Source organism: Callospermophilus lateralis, chromosome 10 (genome assembly GCF_048772815.1).
Source record: "Callospermophilus lateralis isolate mCalLat2 chromosome 10, mCalLat2.hap1, whole genome shotgun sequence".
NCBI classification, from domain to species: domain Eukaryota; kingdom Metazoa; phylum Chordata; class Mammalia; order Rodentia; family Sciuridae; genus Callospermophilus; species Callospermophilus lateralis.
The window spans coordinates 106,743,567-106,767,202 of NC_135314.1; the positions used below are offsets into that span (position 1 = coordinate 106,743,567).

At 43.5% G+C, this 23,636-nt stretch overlaps 1 protein-coding gene across 17 annotated transcripts in view; it reads left to right on the forward strand.

Annotated features, from left to right (window-relative positions):
- Mbnl1 (muscleblind like splicing regulator 1) overlaps positions 1 to 23,636 on the forward strand; it is a 185,074-nt gene that overhangs the window by 135,469 nt on the left and 25,969 nt on the right. For all 17 annotated transcript variants that reach the window (XR_013155600.1, XM_076867113.2, XM_076867098.2 and 14 more), the window contains 2 exons: positions 11,742 to 11,912; positions 21,540 to 21,740. Coding sequence is in view for 16 of the 17 variants with exons in the window: in XM_076867098.2 (XP_076723213.1) it covers positions 11,742 to 11,912; positions 21,540 to 21,740 (372 nt within the window). In the remaining variant the exon portion in view is untranslated. The remainder of the gene's footprint in view (positions 1 to 11,741; positions 11,913 to 21,539; positions 21,741 to 23,636) is intronic.

The following is a 23,636-nucleotide window of genomic DNA, read 5'->3' on the forward strand; positions in this document are numbered from 1 at the left end:
GGCCCCTAGAAATGTGTTCTTCCCACTGGGCTGCATTGGCCATCTGTAGCCCCTTGGGGCATTGAGTGAGCTAGTTCATCCAAGGAGACTCAGACTTGCTAGGCAGCTGGGAGGACTCTGACAGAAGGTTCCAGGATGGGGAGAATGTGCTCGACAGTGACAGAGGCTCACTCCCAACCACGATGGCAGCTTCTGCCTACGTGCCCTCATTTGAGTCCCACTACATCCCTGGGGTGGTGCACTGATCTTCATTTTTATGGTGGAGGAAGTTGCAGTCCAGTGAGATTGAGTCATGACCCTGAAGTCCTCCTGCTGATAAACAGCCAAGTTGAGATTTGAATAAGTAGTCTCTGATTCCAGTTCATGTGATATGAGACACTGACCTGGGGCTCAGTGGGTTTTTTCATGGCACTGTTTGGGGCTACCTCTCAGGCTTGTGTTCTAGGACAGACTTGTGAACTGAGGATGCAGATACAGCCAGTGAGTGACTGTTTCCTGGTTAGGTGGGAGCAGAGATGCAAAATCATGCTTGGAAAACAGTAACCAGAAAGCTGAGGACAGGAGCAGATGGGAGGAGACAGCAGAGAAGGAGCCTGTGAGTGAAGGAACCCAACCAGGCTCAGGCCTGCGGGTGTCGGGGATCCTGGAGGGGTACGTGAGGAACGTTCAGGAGCTTTACTCCACAGAATGTCCGACTGGAACAGTCAGGACTTGGCAGAGGCTGGGGCTCACTTCTTGAGCCAGAGTGTGTAAAAATCGCAGAAATGTGTTCAGTGGATGCACCCCAGCCGGACAGGGAGCAGATCTGGGCTTGCAGCCTGACTGTGGTTGATATGATAGCAAGAGAAAAACATCATGTGACCGTGGCGGCCTCTCCTCCAAGCTCACATCTAGCTGTCTGCAAAACAGGGTTGATGGAGCTGCGCTGCTGCCTGGCCCAGCATCTCCACCTTCTCTTCCCGAATGTGGCTGGGCAGCAGCTCTGCTTGCTGCCCAGAACCCACCAGCTCCCAGCAGCAGAGCTTCCCAAGAGCCTCCGTGACAATTTCAGCATCCTGTGCCTTAGAGCCTGGCCTATAGATGGGTTAGGAAAGTTCTGTCGTTCACAGTTACTTGTTTTTATTGATTTGTGAATATGAATCCTCCCCCCCAAAAAATCTATACAAGAATACTAGACACATCTATGAAACATTTCTCAAAATGCTGTTTCATTCCCAGCAGTCATTCCCAGGTAGGGGTTTCATTGGGTATTTGGGGACCTATTCAGGAAAGCCAGCAGGGGCCTCTAGGGTGAGCGTGGCAGGCTCAGAGGGCTTGCCTGAGGAGATGGCCTTTGCCCTTCTTGCTGGGCTGCTGCTGGCAGTACCTAGTAGCAGTGTGTTCTAGGCACAGGAGCCAGTTGTCCCTGTCCTCGCCGCAGCCTCAGGTCTGGGAGGGCTATGGCTGGGCGCAGCTTTAGCACCTTGCTGTGGACCAGGGAGGGGCCGTTTCCCCTGTGGGGACAGTCCGTGTCCTGGCGCACATCCTATTCAGGGGCAGAGTGGATCTTCCTTCAGGAGACCAGGTCCAGTGATGATGAGCCTTTGATACCTCGCCTTCTTTTCCTGCTCTGTCATTGTCATTTAGGTGGAGCAGTTGCATCAAATGGTGGGACTGGAGGCAGGATTTGTGAGGACAGACAGTGACAGCATGTTTTCGAGAATCCTACAGGCTGCCAAAGGGAGTACTGACAGGAAAATATCAGGGCAAAGCAAGGGTCTTTGATACTTGGCAAGGACAAAAGTGTTTCTGAAGATCAGAGAGCAGTGTGCTGTGGCGATTTCTCCCCGTCCACAGAGGCCCAGACTCCGGGCCTGGGTTGTAGCCAGGTTGCTGTTGAAGCACTGATCACACGCATAACATAAGATATGTCATCACATCTAGTAGACGTTGAAGATTTATCATGGAAATATTGACCAAAAGTTTTGGACACATTATGTGACATTGTACTTTGACATTTATCATAACTTAAATAATAAATGTCACTACATTTGGCATGTAAACACAGGGTTTACTCTTCTATATTTGCAGACATGTGTGGGATCCAGCTGGTACCAATGCAACCGTTTATCAAAACGTTTATTCCTCTGGTTGTGTTTAGATTCTTTCACATTCTCAGATGGAGACTTGCCCCTGAAGCCTGCCATCCAATGTCACATCTGACTTGACGTGTACATATAGCTGTGCATCACTTTTTCATTACTCCTGACACCTTCAAATCACAGAGGCCCAGTCAGCAGATGCACAAACCACCCAATAACCTCTTGAGTCTCTGTGAAGCCACATTTTAACTCAATGGTGTGCAATTTTTTTTTTTTCTCTTTTACTGTTGATCCTGTAATAAGAGGTCCCTCTGAGGGGGGAACAAGGCAAGAATGACAGATAAAATGAAATTAAAAGAGCATCTAATTTTTCCCATTACACTTTGGAAATACCACGTGGGTTCATCTTCTTCAAAACTGGTTGCTCTGGCTCCAGGACTTTTATTCCTTTGTAGAACACAGAGGGTTGGGAGCCTGCATTGCCTTCTGACCCCTGCTGGTTGGTCATTTGTGTTTTAGTGAGTAGTCAGTGGTTCAAGAACCTTTATCCTTAAAGATGAGACAGGTATATGCCTGGTACAAAGAAGGCCCGCCTCAGGCCGTGGTCAGTAGGGCTCTTGGGAGCCAGCTGTGTCCTGGGCAGTTTCTCTGTGAGCATGGTCCTTCAGTACAAGGTAACAGACTCTAAAGTGACAGTGATGTTGAGAGGAACAAGTGGAGTAGCACCCACAAGATGCTCAGAACAGTGCCTGGGGCACAGGAGCTCCGTGTAAGTTTCACTCTTCCTTTATCACAATAAAATACACCTCTTGGACTGGGCGTGGTGGCACACGCCTGTAATCCCAGTGGCTTGAGAGGCTGAGGCAGGAGGATCACAAGTTCCAAATCAGCCTCAGCAAGTTGAGATGCTAAGCAATTCAGTGAGACCCTGTCTCTAAATAAAACTCAAAATAGGGCTGGGGATGTGGTTCAGTGGTTGAGTGCCCCTGAGTTCAATCCCCGGTACCAAAAAAACAAAACAAAACAAAAAAAACCCACATACCTTTTGGGTTTTAGTCAATAGAATATAGAGGGGGAGAGATTCAGAGATGGAGAGGTTCTGCTTTAACAATGAACTGGGAACTGACACAGGTCAATAAGGACAGTCTAAACAATTCTTCAAAGACATTGTTTTAAGGGAACATTGTATGCGTTTGACTTAAGAAATTCCCTCCTCCTCATCCTCAGGAGAGCCCTGGGAGTATATAGAGAAAGTCATGCCCTATCCACCTGTGATGGTAAGAGGAACTATTGGGTGCTGTTTCTAAAACATTTTTTTTAATTTCTCAATTGAAAATCAAACATTAAAATAGACCCTGAAATTTAATAATGTAAATGTTAGTGGTTTTAATTATTAGCCAAGATTGAAGAGTATCTGATTTGGGAGTCCTAAAACTTGAGAAATGTTTGAGCTACAAACAGCTTCGAAGTCTGACAGTTGCTCTATCAAAAACATAAATAACTAATGAAGCAATTGGAAAAAAAAAAGAAAGAAACACAGTCATCTGGCATTTCCAATTTTATGATGCTATAAAGCAGCCAACAACTGTTGGACTGCTTAATGATGCTGGCACCTAACAAATGTCACTGAACTTTCACAAGGTCATGAGACTGATTTGGTGCAGGGATATTGGCCAGATCATCTTCGGGGCCGGAGCCGACTGTGGAATAGGGGCCGACAGTAGGTGCCAGTACTGCCCTTCAGAGCATTAGCCTTGGTGACATCTGCACGCTCGTTTTTAGGGCCCTCTGGAGAGAGACCATGGGCATAAGAAAAACACCAGGTTGCTTTTTCTGACAGTGTCCCTTTTCAGCAGTTCCGAGATATTCTCCCAGGCCCTGCGGAGGTGAGGGTCCTGCCCCCACAGCACCCTTCTGCCTAAGTGCTGTGAGTGTGGCCTCCCGGGAGGGCTGCTGGTCACGCATGAGCAGTGGGCTGCGTGTCCTCTTCCACGATCTCCCCCTCCCTGGTCTCCCCCTCCTCTGTGGCAGCCAGCCCGGCCCCTGCGTTCCGTGAGGCTTAGGTGGATGTGTGGGTTTCAGCTGCACCATTTTCAAGATGATTAATGGGAGTTGTGCAATTAAAGCTCCAAAGTTCTCTGGGAAAAAAGTCATAGTATCCAGGCGTTTGAGTTAGATTGCCTTGACATTGCGTCAGCAGTGAGGGTATTTTGGGATGTTGTAAATGTCACTATTGGTTTTAATATCCAAGAATCCTCACCATCAATCTTAGGAATGTTCTGTAGAATAGTGCCTAGAACAGCCGAGGCACCCTGGGAAGGGCTCTTTAAATAGCTGGCAAGGTCCGCCCCAAACCTCTCCTGTGAGATCAGATTGGAGGTTGGTGGGGAAAGGTGTACTGGCTGCTAGATGGAGCCAGTTCTCACAGTCTTCCAGGCCCCAGTGACACGTCCAAGCCCGATAGGCCGTGTAAGCATGTCACCTTTACTGGCCTCAGTAGCACTAAGCCAGTGTGTGCCTGTGGCTCTAGAGACACGTGTGTATGGAGGGGAACTTACGGGATCAGGAAAGGGAAGGCTCTGAGTTAGCCTTCTGTCCTGCTTCCCTTGAAAGCCCACTCTGTGCCCGAGGTGAACTACCTGTGGGAAGCTGTACACCTGCTGGAGTCTCCCCATTCCCGGGGTGGTCGCCAGGTGTGTGTTACCTGGACTTGGGGAAGAGACTGTCGCCTGCATCTGGAAGGTGAAGTTCACAGTGCTGTCTGGGACTGCTGTCCTTCTCAAGCTCCCCGCGCAGGACTGGGGATTACCAGCCTGGCAAAAACGGGGAGAACTGACCCTCTGCACCCGCTTGGTCCTGCTGTCCTCTTAAAGATGTGGGGTGTTAAAACAGGACATGCTTGCTGCAGGGGTGGTCTCCTGCCTTTGCAGATGACAGAACTATGAAATAAAGACAAAGAGTAAAGATAGGAAATGGTGTAATAGAAAAATCTCACTTACCTGGGCTAAAGCCTCGTGAAGATTTGGGCATACAAAGTGAACATAGCATTGAGGTTAGTATGTGACTGCTTTGTAGGTACTGTCCCGTGAACCACCTGTGGTAGACCAGTGTGCTGTGCTGTAGTCCATGCCTCGTACCTGCCTATGCACAGTAGGCACTCTGCAGGGCCACTCGGTGGCATGTTTTTTTTGTTTGTGAAATGAAACAGACGGTAAACATCAAAACACAGAGGCTTTCTAAAAGAAAAAAAAAATGTGTCTCTGTTTTGACTGCTTTAGAATTTTCCTCCAAATGATAGTTTGGCATCCCTTTAGGTTTTATTCTAGAGCATTCTAAAGTTTGTAAGTGTTTTTTCAAGTAAAACACAAAGCGCAGATTTTAAGTCATGTATCCTAGGTTTCTTGAGTTTGGAGCATAAGCACTGTGTGTGTAATATGTGTCCTGCTCTTAGAAATGGGTGCCTTGTTGGGGTGGCTACACAGGCAAGTGTATATGCACAAATATGGCCACGATATCCACTTATATGCAACCTAACAGCAACAACTTTATGCAGTGCATGTACTAGAATTCTAGTTAGTGGTCAGAAACCTTTTATTTTCTGACTTCTGAGTCCACTTGATTAATCTTTTTTCTGGTAGCCTCTTATACATATTTTAGTTTTATTTATCCCGAAAAGACTTTCTGTAGAGAAGTGCAAGCCAAAATCTGTCATTTTCACTTAAAAAAGCCAGGGGTGGGGGGTCGAGGGGGGGATCAATCAGCACCTCCAGTGTTCCAGTTAATAAATGGAAACAGACATGAATAGGATTTTAAAATTCAACTATTTACTCTTTGATATACTACGATCTTTATTTGTTTTCCTTGTAAATGCAAGAAAAATACACATGGACACTCACATACTCAGACCTTGAGAGCCTTACAAGTGGCATCTGTGACTTGACAAAATTGGAAAGAACAACTGGCCAACCACAGGCTCCTTTTCATTCAGACTTTCGAGGACAGATGTGTTCTCTCATGTTTGAGGAAGTCTCCAGAATAAAAGACCTTACCATTTAAGTGTGAACATATTTAGATCTATATACAGTAACTGTTCATCAGCTGCTTTTCATCCCTGTTGTAAATTGAATGTTTGTGTCCCTGTAAAATTAACATGTTGGAGACCTAAGTCCATGTGTGTATTTAGAGATGGGGCCCCTAAGGAAATAGCTAAGACTGAAGGAAGCAATGGGGTGACTCCCCTGATAGGAGTCGTGTCCTTCCAAGGAACACCAGAGCTTGGGGCTCACTTGCCTGCTCTGTCTCATCTCATGCATGCTGAAGAAAGGCCATATAGGGACACCCTATGAAAGTGACCCTGGAGAGAGCACTAATAGAAACTGAATTGAGTAGATCTCCATCTTGGACTTGTAGCTCAAAATCATGAGAAATAATTTCCATGACTGAAGTCACCCGGTCTGTGGTATGTTGTCATGTGGCCCTCACTGGTTAATACAGCCTCTGGCTCTCAGCTAGGGATGGTTCTAACACTGGCTCCCTCCATGCCCCAAACTGGGCATAGGGGCACTAAGGGCATCTAGTGGCAGAGGCCTGGGGTGCTGCTGGGCATCAGCAGTGCACAGGACAGCTCCTGTGACTAAAGTGCCACAAAAGTGATTTTTTTTTCCTGCCCCTCCTCCCCCCCAAAAAAATCTGGCTCCAGACATCAGCAGTGCTGATGAGCCTGAGGAAACAAACACTTTTCAGGATGTGTGATCTTGTAGCTGACACAAGTTCATCATGGAAGTAAGTGAGTTGTAAGGAAATAAGCAGTTAAGAGTGCAGTATATTCTGAGTTATTCAGTAATTTATTTTTATTTTTCATACTTGCAAAAGCCAATGGATTGTGGTTCTTAGAGGTCATTAAAACTCATATCCACCTAAGTGAGAACAAAATAAGTCTTTTATGTATGTTTGTTTGAATGTTTTGGGGTATATAAAGTACAATTTTTTTTCTTAAAGTAAATCACCTTATAGACTTCTATGAATTTCTTATTACTAGATACAGTGATTTAAAAATAATCATTGTATGTTAACATCACATGATAATATATACATTTACCTAATAGAATAGCATTAGAATAAAAAACTAAACAGTATTGTAAGCCATAAGAAAAGCATCTTAGCTGGGGAAAAAAATGGTGAGAATTTTCAATAGGCAGTTACCAAATTTCCTAGCTAATTCCTGACTGAGATCTGAGCAGTGACTGTCTCCAGAAAGTGCTTCAAAAACATTTGCATACGTCAGCTGTCCCAAAGGAAATATTGGCTTTAACAAGTGACAGGAATGGTTCTAGTTTGAAGAGCCTCACGAGGAACCAGTGTTGCCAGGAAAGCTGTAAAAGACTTCTAAATTGGTGCCCCCCACATTCCTTGCCCCTTGATTTCCAGAGTGTGCTCAGATGTCCTGGTGATCTGAATCCTCCTGGCAGTCACAGCCGGGTTGTAGGCCTCTGTAGACCATGACTGCACACATTCCAAGACTCCTTTAGTTTAGGTGGGAGAAGTAAAATTAAAAATGGAAAATCAGAATATTTTTTTTTCACTTTACTAAGTTCATCCAACTGAGTCAGTAGTTACTATTTTAGCTAGGAAATCGTTTTCTCAGTTCTCTTAAATTGCCACCTGTAGCTTCATTCAGTTTTACTCTTGTTCTGGCTTATTGCACCATATTCTGTAATTTCTCTTTTACTGAATATATCACATACACCCAATTTTATATAAATTACCATAGATACACATATTTACAATTTTTCAAAAATATGCTTTATTAATTCATTTTGAGGATTGATTAATCTAAACATATATCTTCCCTTATTTATGATCACAAATGATAACCTTCAGTTCATAGTTGAACAATATTTAATGTCAGAAATCAAGGGCTTGATCTTTCAAATCACTGTTATTAGACTCATGCAGACTTTATGACTACAGCGGGAAATCTCACCTTTTTGGACAGTTTAATTTTACTTTAAAGATGTAGAAAAATATTAGAAAAAGTAGACTCGGTGAGTATTAGACTCAGTGTGTGGTAGAATGCAGCAGTTCAGAATACATAGTATGTGTGCTACAGTGGTGTCTTTGGAATCTTTCATGGTCCTCCTCTAAGCAGGTCCCTGAGTGCTGCCTAAGGAATCGTGGGCATGGGCATTCCAGAAGGCCTGCTGGGCAGTTGTACAGCTCTCTGAAAATAAGACCGCAATGCAGTCAACACAACCAAAGCACAGAAATACAACACTGTGAGAAATGTACTAGAATGACATTTTCCTCGGTGGATGTGTCAAATACAGAATGATGATTAAGGACCAACTTTGTATTACATTATTGATGATTGACATGCATTGTTACTGGATGTCACTACCTGTGTTATTTTTAGTGCCTTTAACAGATATGGTGCTAAGCTGAGCAAATGGTGCTTGTTCTTAACTTGTGCATGTAAGGAAAGAGGAAAATAACGAGCAGTTATTGACTGTTATGCCTGTGCCCCTTGCCCTTGCTCAAACTCACATGTCACCAGTGCAGATGCAGTCATCACTGTTCTACAGAAAAGGTGTGGCCACACCAAGAACCTCACTCCCCCTACAAGGGGCCACACAGCAAGTAACAAGGTTGCTGTTTGAGCCAGGCTTTATACAGTTATGCAGTGGGTGCCACTACAGGCACCTCTGAAAAAAGAATGAAAACTCTTTCTATTTTTAACTTAATGCTAGCAGCCCAGTTTAATGTATGTGAAGGTGAAATCTCTGGATGGTTTAGTGTAGCAGCTTCTATATGAAAATTTGAATACATGAAGTCTAGACAGTTAATTTGTTTTTGACTCTCAGAATCTATTGTCAGTGTATCGATCTTAAGATGCCACACGCACAGCACAGGTGCACGCAGGTCTCCTTCCTCCGGGCTGTACTACAAACCTCCTTCTCTCACCCTTTCTTTCTTTATTGTGGCAAGCTTTATTTTTCATTTAAATGCCTGGTTTCTGAATAAAGCATCATTAGCCATAATCCAGAACCAGGATTTGATATTAAATTTAGTTTGTGTTCTATTTAAACAGGTAGTAGGTTGTATGTTAATTATAGAATAATATCTTAACAGAGGTCTCTGTTACAGAGTTAAACATCTTTGAGCATCTAATAAGAAATAGATATGCATCCATTCTGCAGATGCTTATGGAGACATGGTGCTGGGAACTCAGCAATGTGTGTGGACCGATGGGTTCCAAGGTGTGCTGGTGGTGGCCATCTCTGGGTTTAAGCAGTCCTCTAACACAAGGATGTTTATTCGAATGTATTCTCAACGATCCTATTTGTGAAATCACAATTATTCAGCAGCAGAGTCAGCATTAAACCAGTGTTGAAGTTCCTAAGAAGCAGTTTATCCAATATTGCTAACAAAGGTCACTATGTGACTTTTTTCCATGTTGTCAATAAGTGTGGTGATGCACCGTCTTTTGTAGTGTTTTCCCTGTGCCAGAATCACCTGTAACACTTGCTTAAATGCAGATCCCTGTACCTGTGGCCATGAATGGGGAGAGGTGGAGTAATCTGCACACATTTTTACAAAATTAGCTTTGTTGATTTTTACGACAAGGTTTTTTGAAAGTGAGCCCTAATGTAGTAACATCCAGCTGGGCAGCATAAAGAAGAAATGTAATCAAATGGTACTTTTTCTGCCCTCAGTAGATATAGTAAATACACAGCAAAGCCAGAGATGCGATCTGTCAGAAGCCCTGAGATGCACTGGTTCAGGATACCTAGCAAACACTCCTGATTCCTTTCTATGATTGCCCTCCAGGTGGTGTCCAGGTGGGAGGGGACTGGGTGGTCTGTGTTGAAGGAAGGTGCTGGAATGAAGTGCTTTGGACAGCCACTGTTAGTTCTGGCAAGGCCTGGCTCAAGGCCCAGGGCCATCGCTTACTATTTATGGAACTCCAGAAACTGACCCAGTGAATTCAGTTTAATCCTTTCGGTGGATATAAGCCTGCTTATCTGCACTCACATAAATCCAGTTCAGTGAGACGTATGATGTGGAGATACTGAGGACCAGAGTTTGTTCTTTGTGCTGAAATGGCAGGTTTCCCCTGGGAAGCCTTGACCGGGGATCCCTGAAATTGGACCATGTGTCATTCATGAGCGTGTTTGTTTTGGCCAGCCCTGCCCTGTGGTTTATCTTGTGATTCTAAGTTATTTTGTGGTTGATTTGCACTGAGGTGCTTGTAAGCTTGTAATAATGTGCCTGTGAGCTCAACGTATAACAAGCATGGGCATTGTACATGGAAAAACTCATATTTATGTAAACATTGATCTATTTGTGATCATATCAGGAGAGGCTATAAATATTACCTTCCTGCCAACGTTTTTTGTTTGTTTGATATGTGGTCGAAGTTGCAGCAGGAGTGAGATAGATTGTGCAGCAGCTCCTGGTTACAAAGCCTGGGGTTTAAAGTGGTCAGCGTCTTACACTGTCTGTGCCGCTTCTGGGAAAAAGCTGGGCATCTGTCTCAGGTCCTGAGATCCTTGCTCTCCACCCTGTCCTTTACTGCCTCCTGATTTCAAGTGTGCCATAAAGCTCGTTAGAACATAGTCTCCCATGACATTAATCCTGCACGGATGCTTCTTTTTAAAAAAGCAGCAACAGTATTCATATAGAAGTGTGACGAGTTCGATCATACATGTGAACATTCGTTTTCTCAGTTGCTTTACAATATAATGACAAATTAAGATAAATTGATTTGTTGAAAAATCAAAGAAAGCTCCACAAGTTGGTTAATTGCTTAATATATTTTTTGTGCAGAGTTCTAATTAGATTTATTGGCAAAAGAAGTTGATGAGGTCTGTTATTATCCATATGACTTGACAGTGTCTTGAAAGAAGTCACTGTAACACACTTGATGTTGCATGTTATACAGCTAATATTTTAATGAAAAATAATTCCAAAGGAAAAGTCTACTTATATTTCTTATTTTATAGTAAATTATTTCTTTCTTCATTGTCATGATCAGTTGTTCAGAGGGCACATATTCTTCTTAGTGCTTTAATAGTTTTTATTGGTGGGGACTAGGTTTATCTTTGAAAGGTTAAAAACCAGTGTTTCCCTACACCTCAGTCCCTCTGGGCACTGGGAACACATGGGCGTTTTCATCTGTAAACTTCCTCATGCCTGGCTCAGTAGGGCTCAGTGGTGTTGGGGTTAATGGTAAAGGATGAGGATGCAGTCTGCCTAAGCACATTTCTTAAAAATGCAGCATAAGTAAAAGTAGGTGATAAAACTCCAGATTCGTTCGGGTTTATTGAAGTGAACCAAGAAGATATTATGGCAGGAGCTAATGTACTTTATTTGACAGTCCGTGTTTTAATATTATTACCTTGGAAGTTTGTTTTTAAACTTGAATCTATAAACATTTACACTAAAATTATTAAAATAAGGAAAATTTTTTAAGTGTTTGAACTTCTTCAAATGTCTTACTCCTTTGTTTGGGTGAAGTTGTTATGGACCCTGAAGTTGCAGCAAAAGGATGGGACTTGGTGGAGAAAACCTTGGTGGATTCAGGGCTTGATTTACATGGTTATTACTGTTTACAGTTCACTGATTCTTTCTTAAGATGGAATTTTGCTTTTGTCTTTGTAGGGTCGTTGCTCCAGGGAGAACTGCAAGTATCTTCACCCACCCCCACACTTAAAAACACAGTTGGAGATCAATGGGCGCAATAACTTGATTCAGCAGAAGAACATGGCCATGCTGGCCCAGCAGATGCAACTAGCCAATGCCATGATGCCCGGCACCCCGCTGCAGCCCGTGGTAAGCCCTCCAGCCTGCTCTCCAGCTGTAGGCGCAGCACTTAGCTTAGGGAGAAGGGGCTGCAGTAAATGGTCTGAACACAGGTTAGTTATCAGCTGCTGGTATTTTCTGGTGAATAAGTATCAGTTATTCCTGGATCAGTTTTCACACTATAAACCCAGGGGCACTTGACCACTGAGCATAGCTCCAGCCCTTTTAACATTTTATTTAGACAGTAAGTTGCTTAGGGCCTCGCTGAATTGCTGAGGCTAACTTTGAACTTGTGATCCTCCTGCCTCCGCCTCCCGAGCTGCTGGGATGACAGGCATGTGCCACCTAGCATTGTAGGTCTCTTTCTTTTAAAACTTAAATTGAAATGATTTCATAGTCACAAATGCTAGGCAGCTTCTGACTAGTGGTGATCATCATACTGAATTTGGAAGCCTCATCAAAGGAGACAGAAACTCCAAGGGCTGTTAAAAAAGAATGAAATTGATAAACCTTGGGTGTCCCTAGATGTTCAGTGTCTATCAAGCAGTAGATGTGTGCAATCCTGCTTCTGAACACACATATATCTATTAAGCCAATTGGATTTTTATGATTATGTGGGTGATTAAGTATCTCTAATAATCTTCTTTACATCATAATTGATATTAGGTTGATAAGCTATTTTATGTTAATTGTGATATAGTAGTTTTATTTTTAAATATATGATGAAATCTATAGTGATCAGGGAAAATATATATATATACTATTGCATCTAAATTATGACCTAAATTATTGCATCTAAATTATTATGGGGTCATAGGAATGTAAAGACCCCCATTTTTTCTGGCATCTTTACCGGAAAACTGCTAACAATTTTTTTTTCCCAGATGCGTTATTATAATACCTGAACTCAATGTAACTGGTATTCTCTCTTAGAGCTTAAAGCAACAATCATTCCAAAAACGAGGAGGGGGTCTATTTGAGGTGGGAGGACCTCCATATTACATGTGCAATGATACGGTTGTCAGTACTATACAGTAGAGGTGAGAGAATTATTGTAATTATTTCTGTATCTGTCTTAACCTGATCTATTTTTTTTCCCATTGTTGGGGACTCAGTTAAAAATGTAGTATCTTTTTTTTTAATATTTATTTTTTAGTTGTAGTTGGACACAATACCTTTATTTTATTTATTTTTACGTGGTGCTGAGGATCGAACCCAGGGCCCTGCACATGTGAGGTGAGTGCTCTACCGCTGAGCCACAACCCCAGCACCAAAAAAATGTAGTATCTTAACTTTATTTTTTGTGACATCTGCTAATTTTCCATGTCTGAATTGGGATAGCAGGAAGATTTCTATTTGGTTAAAAGTTTATCTATTATCATTCTTTCTAACAAAACAATATGGGGCAAAAATCTCTCTTTCCCTTGGCCCTCAGATTCAGTTTCAAAGATCTGGATGGCTCCTACCTTAGTTGATATAAGATCTCTCCTCGACGTGAGACACTTGGTTCCAGTTAAACATTTAAAGTGTACTTACTGCCAGGTTTGGCCTCTCTCCACCCAGGGAGCCCCTTAGATCAGCATGAGGAGGACCGGAGGGTCACAGCCTTGAGTTCCTCAGTGCGAAGTTGGGCCCATCTCCTGACCCAGCCCTTGAGTTCTGACTCTCAAGGTCATTCCAGGGTTATCACACACAAGATCCTAGTGCAAATTATAAATGACGTTCTGCTCTTGAAATGCTAGTAACACATGTGTTGTCTATCAAACCGCTCAGTCACAGATTTCAGAAACCATCTGAACACTCGCCCCATTTTTTGCTGCTTTTGTAAGAAAATTCTCTGCTTTGATGATGTCATTGCTGTGTTAGTCTGGAGCACATTCCAGCTCTGTGTTAATTTTCCCCTCATGTGACTACTTGAATGTGGAGTTACCCCTCTGCTAAAGGCATCCTGAGATCAGAGCCTTAAAGTATTCTGCATACAGATTGAGATTTTCGTAGTAAGTATAGGAATCATTTTAATTTTTCAATTCTGAAGCATTGGGGGTTTTAGTGGCTTCAGAGAAACCTTCAGTCTAGGAAAGTTTCTCTCAGAACTCCACCTGAGACTGTCTTTTTGTTTTTGAGGTCAGCCCTGGGATGATGAGGATGATGAGAGGCAGGCTCAGGAATGAAAGGGACGGTTGTGAGCAGCTGCTGGCTGGGACTTAATGTGGCCCAGGAATAGGGACTCCAGCAGAGCCGGGAGCCGCCTGCTGGCCACATGAGAAGGACTGCTAATCAAGGGAGCGGCCCTGGTCAGGTGGAGTCTTGAAGACATGGCTGTAACTTGGACCCAACCAGGAGGTGGCCCTGTGAAGAAGATCCACCGCATGGGGCACCTCCAGCAGTGACAGGTTTTTTGACAAGGTTTTTAGACAGGTCATTGACAGTGCCTTGGCTCTCTATGACCAGACAGGCTAGCTGGAGGAGCAGGAAGGAGCAGGGCTGGAGTGCACGGTCTAAAGTAAAATTCTCAAGCAGCTGCAATGGTGGCTGGCACCTTGTGGAGTCAGATCAATAATCACTTGATGAACGAAAGGGCAGGTTGAGGAAGGAGTACCACCGACAGCAGAAATCACAGGCAGAGGTTCCTGGCAGTTCTCCTGCCCCGGAGACCAGAGGAGCCTAAGTCACCAGCAGAGCAGCAGCCCCGTCATGGAGGCCCCCACAGACCAGGTGGAGTGGCTGCTCACCCCGGGTGGGAGCCTGAGAGACTGGCGCTGTCCGTTTTCAGAGCCTGGCCTGGACTAACTCAGTTAGACAGGGATCTGTAGGACAGGGTCCTGCCTTCATAGCCTTTATTAGGTTGAAGAAATGCACCACACCGAGAATCAGAGAGAGGGCTGGCATTTTTGAGACAATACTTGAGGGGCATTCACTGTACTCAGCACTTTTTGTATATTACATTCTATCTTCTATCTTATGAAACAGGTCATATTACCTCAGCGTTAGAGATAAAGAACCAAAAGTTCAGAGAGGTTAAGTAATTTGCTCAGCTACACAGCTAGTGAGTAAAAAGGTTCAGACTTTAATCCAGCTGGTTTGGGCTCCAGTGTCCGTGTGGGGAACCGCGTATTTGGGACAGGTGGCCAAACATCTCTGGGTCCTGGGCAACTCATTTAAGCTCTCTGACCTCTTCCCAAATAGAGTGAAAAATTTGAAATCTATTACCTATAAGGTCCTGGCACTCCCACACCTCAAACACAGTTATTCCCATTTCATAAGATGAGGAATAAAGTAGTTGAAAATGACCAGTAGAATTTATCTGTCTACTTCCTAAAAGTTAATAATGAATTATAGAAGTATTGGCGTTAATTCTGTTGGCATTCGTAAATTCTTAATAAAAATGTAAAAGTTCACTTCTTTTTCTTTTTATCCTATAATCTTTGAAAATAAATAGAAGACCTCTAGCATTTAGTTATCAAATAAAAAATAATGAAATTTCTGCTTTCTCAGTGTTCCTTTTTTCTAGTATGACTTTGCTGCACACTGTCAGGTGCAAAGTCATCAAATAAGAACCTGCAGCATGGTTTGGCCACCAGCCCGCACCGTGGCTCACACCCTGGAGAGCATGGGTCCCCCGGCCCATCCAGAGGGCCTCAGGAGATGTGCAGCTCCTTCTAGGCTCTCTGCATGGCCCTCACAGAGATCTGTGGAAGCCTTCACAGTGAGGAGCTCACTGTTAGCAGCCTCTGCCCTTATTGGGCACCCAGAGCTTAGCTGTGGCCCCTGTAATTCTGCTGGCAGCTGTCCCCAAGGGCAGAGACCTGGCTTCCTTGAGACACGGAACTCATGGAGAAGTCCCTGTGCATGTCATGAAGTTGAGATGCTTCGAGGATAGAATCCCAGTCACCAGCTTCAGCTTCAGTTTCAGGAGCGTCTTTGGCTCCTGTCACCTCGTCTCTGCCATTGCTGGCATTTGCAGAGCACTTTGAAGTGGCCATTGGTCACATCTTCAGGAACTTTCAGAGTTCTTGAACTGTTTTTTCCTGTTTTACTCTCCAGCTGGTGTTCCGGGGATTGAGAGGAAGCCTCTTTGTCCCTGGGAGTTTCTCAGAAGAGTTTCCGTCTCAGCTGCCTTCAGGTGGTGCGGGTCCACCTGCCTCAGTCCCAGCCAGCAGCCCTTGGGCAGCCCAAGAGCAGTGCCGATGTGGGAACCAGCCTTTGGTCAGCATGTGCCTGTGGACAGGGGGCTGAAGTGAGCCTGCTTTATTTAAAGGGTCTCAGTAAAACTGGCCTGAAGGGCAGAGTGACCCTGAGAATCACACACATCTCATCCTTTCTGTGTAGGCCCAGCTGGCCAGAGGCGGGTTCTGGCCTGTTGACAGCTCCACTCCAGTCCCAGACTGTGTTCTTGGAAGAGGAGAATTTGCAATGTGGATTTGTTGATTCCTCCCATTAGCTTTGAGTGACGTTTATATTCAAAATAATGGTTTACTCACGATAGCTGTGGGCACAGGATGATGCCTCAATCTCTTTCTCTTACACACACACATACACACACACACACACACACACACAATCTAGAAAAACCTGACTTGTAAGATTTGTGTTCCATAAGTCTCAAGTAATGCTGATGATATGTTACTTGTAATCTTTTCATTTTATTACTAATTTCAAGCAATATTTTCAAACAAATGTTGTTTCACATAGTGTTTTTAAATAAACAATCCCTATGATAGCTTCAGCATTACAGTATAGTAGCTACCAAAACTTGGGCAGTTTAATAAAAAAAAAAAAAAATTGCAAAACACATTAAATTTTCAAATCACCCTGGAAGTAACCATTAAATTTTGAGGTGAAGGGCTGGGGTTGTAGCTCAGCAGTAGAGGGCTCGCCTCACACGTGCGAGACCCTGGGTTCGATCCTCAGCACCGTATAAAAATAAATAAGTGAAATAAAGGTATTGTGTCCAACTGCAACTAAAAAATAAATATTAAAAAGATTTTGATGTGAAGAGAGGAAATATTAATTAATCTCTTCATTTTTTGACATTTGGGTGTCTGCTCTTGAAAATATTTAATGCATTTGCTAGTTAATTTCTGTGGCAAAGAAAAGCATTTAGCAAATCCACTCAAATACTCATTAGCAATAATTGTAGAGGCCTTGTGGAAATGCCAGTTAGAGCAGATACGGATATGTATTTATTCATGTGTATATATATACTCGCATGAATAGATACACACACACACACACACATATACATATATATAAGCATGAATAAATACACACACACACACACTGCACAAAGCGTAAGCAGAGAGATTGCCCTCTGGGAGTCCACGGTATAGTTGGAGCTAGGCAGTCTTCATGACACCTAGGTGGTATATGGATAAATGCTGCTTTCAAGGGATAAGGCATTTGGAGAACAGAGGATAGGAATCAGATCAGAGAAACTTCAAGAAGAAGAGTCCTGGTTCTTGAAGCATGATTCAGAATTAACCAGTTGGGCTGGGAAGTGGTAGCATTCAATGTGGAGGAAAAAAAAAAAAACATGCTCAAAAGAGGAGAACCCTAAGAGAAGGTGTCTCCTGGGAGACCTCAGTAGAAGCAGAAAAGTGCACTGTTTCTGTGGAAAACCACACGGTGCATGGACTTGTAGTCACTAGGAGCTTTCAAAAAATACCTCCTCCCTGGTACATTTTGTCAGGGATTCAGAGGAGCAGTGTCCTGGGCTTTCACAGATCAGCAGTCCTCAGGTGGTTAAAGGGGACCTGGTCCATTATGTGAGAACCTGGATTCCAGAACTATTGGAATCAGACACACCCCTCTCCAACTTGTAGGCCTTCCAGCCACTCATTTGTAACCCTGGGCACATGATCTTCGTGAGCTTTTTATCTACAAAGTGAGTAAGTACCCACCTGACCGTGCTGTAATTCACTCACTCATCCATTCAGTCAAGTGTTCATTCAACAAATTTCCATTAAGTCCCTACAGTATGCCTGGCATTGTTCTGCATTCTGGGGATTTAGCTGAGAAGTGAACAGTCCCCTCCTGCAACTCCACCCCCATCCTAAATAAATAAATGGAAAAACAAAAAGGAAAAGAAACTTGCCAGGGATCTGGGTAATGAGGATTAAATACAGTACCACAGGTAAAGCACTTAGCCAATGCTGGCACAGGAAGAATAGAGAATTTATACTAATAATCACGTTTGCATAGTTAACTAGGTTTTATAATGTGAAGCTGAATAACATTTTTATTTATAACAGAGCCCGACTGCCTTAATGGAAGTATAATATCTAATTTAAAAAAAAAACACAAGTGATTAACCCATAAGTGACACCCAAATTAGTAAATTAGCAGTTTGTTTCTCTCTGCTGAGGGTGTTCCCAGGGAAAAGGGAGTCACAAGCCACTTTCCTGTGCCTTCTGGGAACGAAGATAACTGTGAATCATTATCACAGGGGTGTCGTTGGTATCAGATATACCAATTACACAGTTCTGCATTATCCTGTGGGCACTTTAAAGAAAATTGGGTGCCACTTGATGTTCCCGGAGCCCCCCGAGGCCGGTTCCTGCTGCAGCTCTGTAGGAGAGCTCGCAGAATAGGGGCAGAGCCCCGCAGTCCAGGGCCTTCCTGCACCCGGGAGGGCATCTTCCAAGGCTTGGCCATGACCGGACTCCACCAGGTGCTCTGGGACGACTCCATGTTCCATGTAACCAAAGCTGTGTAGCAAATTTGCAGAAATTGAAAAGAATGGAAGGAATGTGGTACTTTTTTGTTTATGGCAGCTTTTGGAATCAAGTTCCAAAATGCAGAGCTGTTGTTACCAGTTGTCTTCAGTAACTAGCTCTACCAAACCTGAGAGGGAGCCATTGGAGGTAGTGCTTGCTGAAGAGTTGATATTTCTAGTTTTTAAAGCTGCTACAGACTTTACTTGGGGACCGTGCCCTTAAAAACTTCAGATTTGAATTTGTTCTGCTGAATTAATTCAGGAAATCAGTTCACGTGACAATCTGGAGAAACAACTCATAGTGAGATTGTTGCCAGTTAATGGGATCAATACTCTCATATAATAAAAGTATTATCTGTAATGTGCAGCAGCTGTGTTGTGTGCGTTTGTGGATTTTCACTGTATTTTGTTTAACAAGATTTAACAAAGCTGGGTTTTATTGGCCCTCTGGCATTAGGTTAAAATAAGGGTGCTCTTTTCCTCCCCCCCCCCAAATTTTTGCTTTTAAGTAATTATACTAGATTGTGGGCAGTGACATAAACTTCTCAATAACTCCCTGGAATAAACATTCAAAATATACTGTCTGTAAACACACAGTCATTCATAGCAGAGTGGAATGATACTAAGTACCTTCTTCCTCCTGTTCTCAGCTCTCCTTTTTCTGTGCTGTTTCTTACAATTCTGAAACATCTAGTAAGAAATTAGAGTGCTGGTCTGGCTGGGTTTTCACGCACTGCATCTAACAGTGGGTAGCAGTGCACATTTCACAAGAATGTTCTTAAATAGAAATTCAGGTTCAACATGAAGTCGCCACACGGCCCCATCCTAGTCCAGGGCTGCCTGTGTAGCAGGGGACAGTGGAGCAGCATTAAACCAGCTGCAGCTCGGGCAGGTGCGGGTGGACGGAGAATGCCCGGCCCCTCCCTGACAGGCCGATGGTTGTCTGTGATACAGTTTCCTGTACTCTGAGGGGAGCTTCTCCGGGCAGGGGTAGGGCTGGAATTGCAGGTGTTGCCTAGGCATCAGGCATCACCTGGCAGATCATCTAGCCATGCCAGTCACACCACCATGTTTGGAGGCCTAAGTACATCAGCTTAGTAGTAGCAATGGAATCTGTGGTGTGTTGTTTTTTCTCCCCAGGGAATCAAACTGTGCATTGAATAGTCTGTTTCACATTTTCTTATTAAAAATGTGTATACTAACTGCAAAGATTCTGTCCCAAAGCAGTTTGTGAGGCCAGGAGAACAGTGGGTGCCCTGGTAGCCTCAGTCCTAAATAGATGGCTTGGGCTAGATGGTGCTGCTGTGGGGATTGTCCTAGGGCCTCAGGAGCCCCGCAGTGTGCCAGCACTGTGCCTCTGCAGGTGAAGGCAGCCACTTCTCCCTCCTGATAGGAAAACACATGGGATGATGCCAGGGCACAGGGAGTGTCCAGGGAGCTTTGAGTTTGAGCCTTGTGCAGTGTGGGTATGTATTAAAAAAGTAACATATGGATCCAGCCATCAGGTGCCAGAGTGCTGCTGCCACCCAGGGTATCTCCAGGTGTTGACGAGCATCCCCTGAGAAGTATCATCCCTGGTTGAGAACCATTGACCTAGAGAAAGGGAGTGCGGGAATTCTATTTTACTGTTCTGCATATGGGATGATTGACAGCCAGACTAGAAAAAGGATGTTTTATTTTCTAACCAGTTTCTTCTGTGCTATAAGAATTACTTTTGTAATTCCATACTATATACTGCACAAAGCTTTAATCCAGAACTCTCTTCATGTACTATGGCATCATGGAACTTCTTACTCTTATCAGAGGGAAGAATTAGCTACATTCAGTTGTAATCTAATATCACCTAATGCCACTTTCATTCCAAGAAAGTACTGTGTTACTATTTCTTTTCATCAGGTAAAGAAAATGAATCACTAAAAATTACCTTAAACAACAGGATCCATTTTGTCCATGAGTTTTTGTGTTTCAGAGACAAACATAATTATACAGAGCATTAAACTTAAAGAATTGGAACTACTGAAAGTATATCATCAATAAAGTGCAAATGGTTAAACTAGACCTCAGGTAAACGGTTCAGATCTGTGCAAGAATAAATGTATTTGATAAGGCAAATCTGCATATCAACAGTTGGAAACAAGCCTCACATGTATGACAGAAGTTGTACCTGTTCTTGGTTGCTGTATGGATTTCCTTGAACCGTTCTGTAGCACTTCTTCAGAAGCATTCTCTGTCCACACATTTCAGACTTCTTTCCTCCCTGGTGAGATAAATTCATTGTTGAATATCTCACAAGGATGTGACAGGCTGGCAGAACATTTGCAGTGACCTCAGAAACACCCATATCAAGTGAATGTCCACACACCTTCTCCTCTGCTGTGAAGGGCAAGCTCCTCAGTGCCTGCCTTTCACTTAGCCCAGGGACTCATTTACAATTTACATTGGCTGTGAGACTCTCACCCCCAGGACTTCTGCTGTATTTATGCCAGATAATAGGGCACTTGAAACCTGTTAGCACTTGTAAACAGGTCTGTCAGGCTCATCTAACATGGCAATTATGAAGTCTGTGTCTTACCCAGGTTTCTAGGATTAAATCAGAACAACAATGTAGATAAGAGACCACAGGAAGTTTCTGCATTGAACAGTCAATCTATTACTTAAAGGAAATCCCAAGTACTATGGACCTCAGACTTCAAAATCCCTGTGGAGGACTTAATGAACTTTACCTATTGTGTTTTAGGGGAAAAATATTAATTTGATGAATATTTATTTAACAAAGCATTGTTCTCCTAAATGAGGGTAAATAAATACAGGATTAAAGGGAAGGAGGGAAGAAGGAGGAATGGAATATGGATGGGTGGCCGGATGGATGGATAAGATGAAAGACAGCAGCTTTGAACTGTTGTTTATGCACGTTGAACTTGGATTTCTGTTTTACTTTTCAGCCAATGTTTTCAGTTGCACCAAGCTTAGCCACCAATGCATCAGCAGCCTTTAATCCCTACCTGGGACCTGTCTCCCCCAGCCTGGTTCCAGCAGAGATCTTGCCCACGGCACCCATGTTGGTTACAGGGAATCCCGGAGTGCCGGTGCCTGCGGCTGCCGCTGCCGCTGCCCAAAAACTGATGCGCACGGACAGACTGGAGGTAGGAATGTGGTGTCCGCGTCTTTGTGTTTTCCATTCTAGTGCTCAAACTGTGTCCATGGCCAAAATTTTTTTTTTTTTTTAAATCAGAATCAACATTTGGTTTAGTGTTTGTAGCATTTTAGAAGAAAATAGGTATGCTTTATTTGATGAAGGCAGTGTTTATAGAAACCACAGCATCCCCCAGTATAATAGCAGAGAGCCTGAGCTCTGGAGCTGCCTGTTACTCCACTGTGCCTCAGTTTCCTTCTCTTTAAAATGTTAGTAATAATGACATTTGCCTCAAAGAGTTAGAAAGACATCTGGTGCTGAGCAAGTATTTCTTTTTCTTTCTTTCTTTTTTTAGGGGGGGAGAGTACCTGGGATTGAACTCAGGGGCACTCAACCAGTGAGCCATACACCCAGCCCGTTTTTATGTTTTATTTAGAGACAGGATCTCCCTGAGTTGCTGAGCACCTCGCTAGGTTGCTGAGGCTGGCTTTGGATTCACGATCCTCCTGCCTCAACTTCCTAAGCCACTGGGATTGCAGGAGTGCTGTTTATTGACACAGCCATCAAAAATAGCAAATTGGATCAGTCCGCCAAAATTCAGTTCTCATGAAGACTTACCAGGCATTAGTTACTGTGTATTAAACATTATAAAATTTATTATTGCAAGTTTCTTCATAAGCTGTACAATATTTTGGTTGAAATCCCAGAGCACCTTTGTGAAATGTACTCTTCTAAAAGTATTTTTTATGGGAAATTGCTTGGTGCTCTCAGTCTTCCTGTCAAGGATGATCAGGTGCATGTACTTTGCTGTTGATACATGAGAAAGAAATTAAAGTTATAATACTTTGAAGTGGTTGCTCAGAGTTTCAGCATGGCTGAATGAATGGATCTGGAAGACTACAGATATGGGGGAACTGGTAGTATTCATGAAAGGTACAGACCTGGCCCTGAACCACTTCTTCTTCCTTCTCTGTTGGGGCAGTACCCGGGCCGAGAAGTCCTGCGTGTGTGAACTGCTGAGGCGGCAGCAAAGGAAGGCTGTCAGTCGAAAGTGGTCTGTTAGTTTGCAGGAACTTACTTAGTAAGCACCAGAGTTCTACTGACTGAGTCTTGTCTCCTTTGTTAAAGAGGGTCTCGGTTTTCAGCACATTTGCAGCCATATACCAGACAGGTGCCCCACACATTCACACCTCAAAAAACCTTAGGAGAATGTCATGACCTTCATTTTACAAGGAAGTGAGGGGAAGAGAGGTGCACTAACTTGTCCTTGCTAAAGAGATGCATCTGGACTTTTAGTGGGTTGTCATTCACGGTTGTACTTGCTCATTCATTAACTAATTCTGTTTGCAAATGAGTTAGGTCAAAACGTACTGAATTTTAAATATTTCAGATCACTGGGTGCTCACCATTTGAAGCAGTTGTGTTTCATCTGACCTTTCTAAAGCAAACTGTGGGTTCTTAACTCATGATTGTTAATTGATTAATGGGAGGACATAAGCTGTCTGAGCCAAACATCTATGAATTAATTATTAATCGGTGATGATATTTAAAAAACTGAGAGAATGGAGACAGCAAAAGGCTGAGTTGTGTGGCCAGAATGCTTCCAAAACTAACCCTCCCTCCATTTGAGGTCGTCAGCCTTCGGCTGCATTTGGTGGTGTTTAATTGGAAGCAGACTGGTCTTTGGGTCCTGTTTTCTGTGGATATCACCTGTGTGCTTTGTCTCTTTCTTTTGCTGTGGTCATAACAGGTGTCTTCTGCCCCATCAGCTGTCGCTCTTTTTTGCCTGAGGGCCACATACCCCAATGCTTGATCCTAGAGCAGCGTCCTGTGCTGCTTGGTCAGCAAGATCAGAGTCGGTGTCCCAGCCTCCATCTGCTGGGGTGCTGAGCGTGACAGAGGAGAG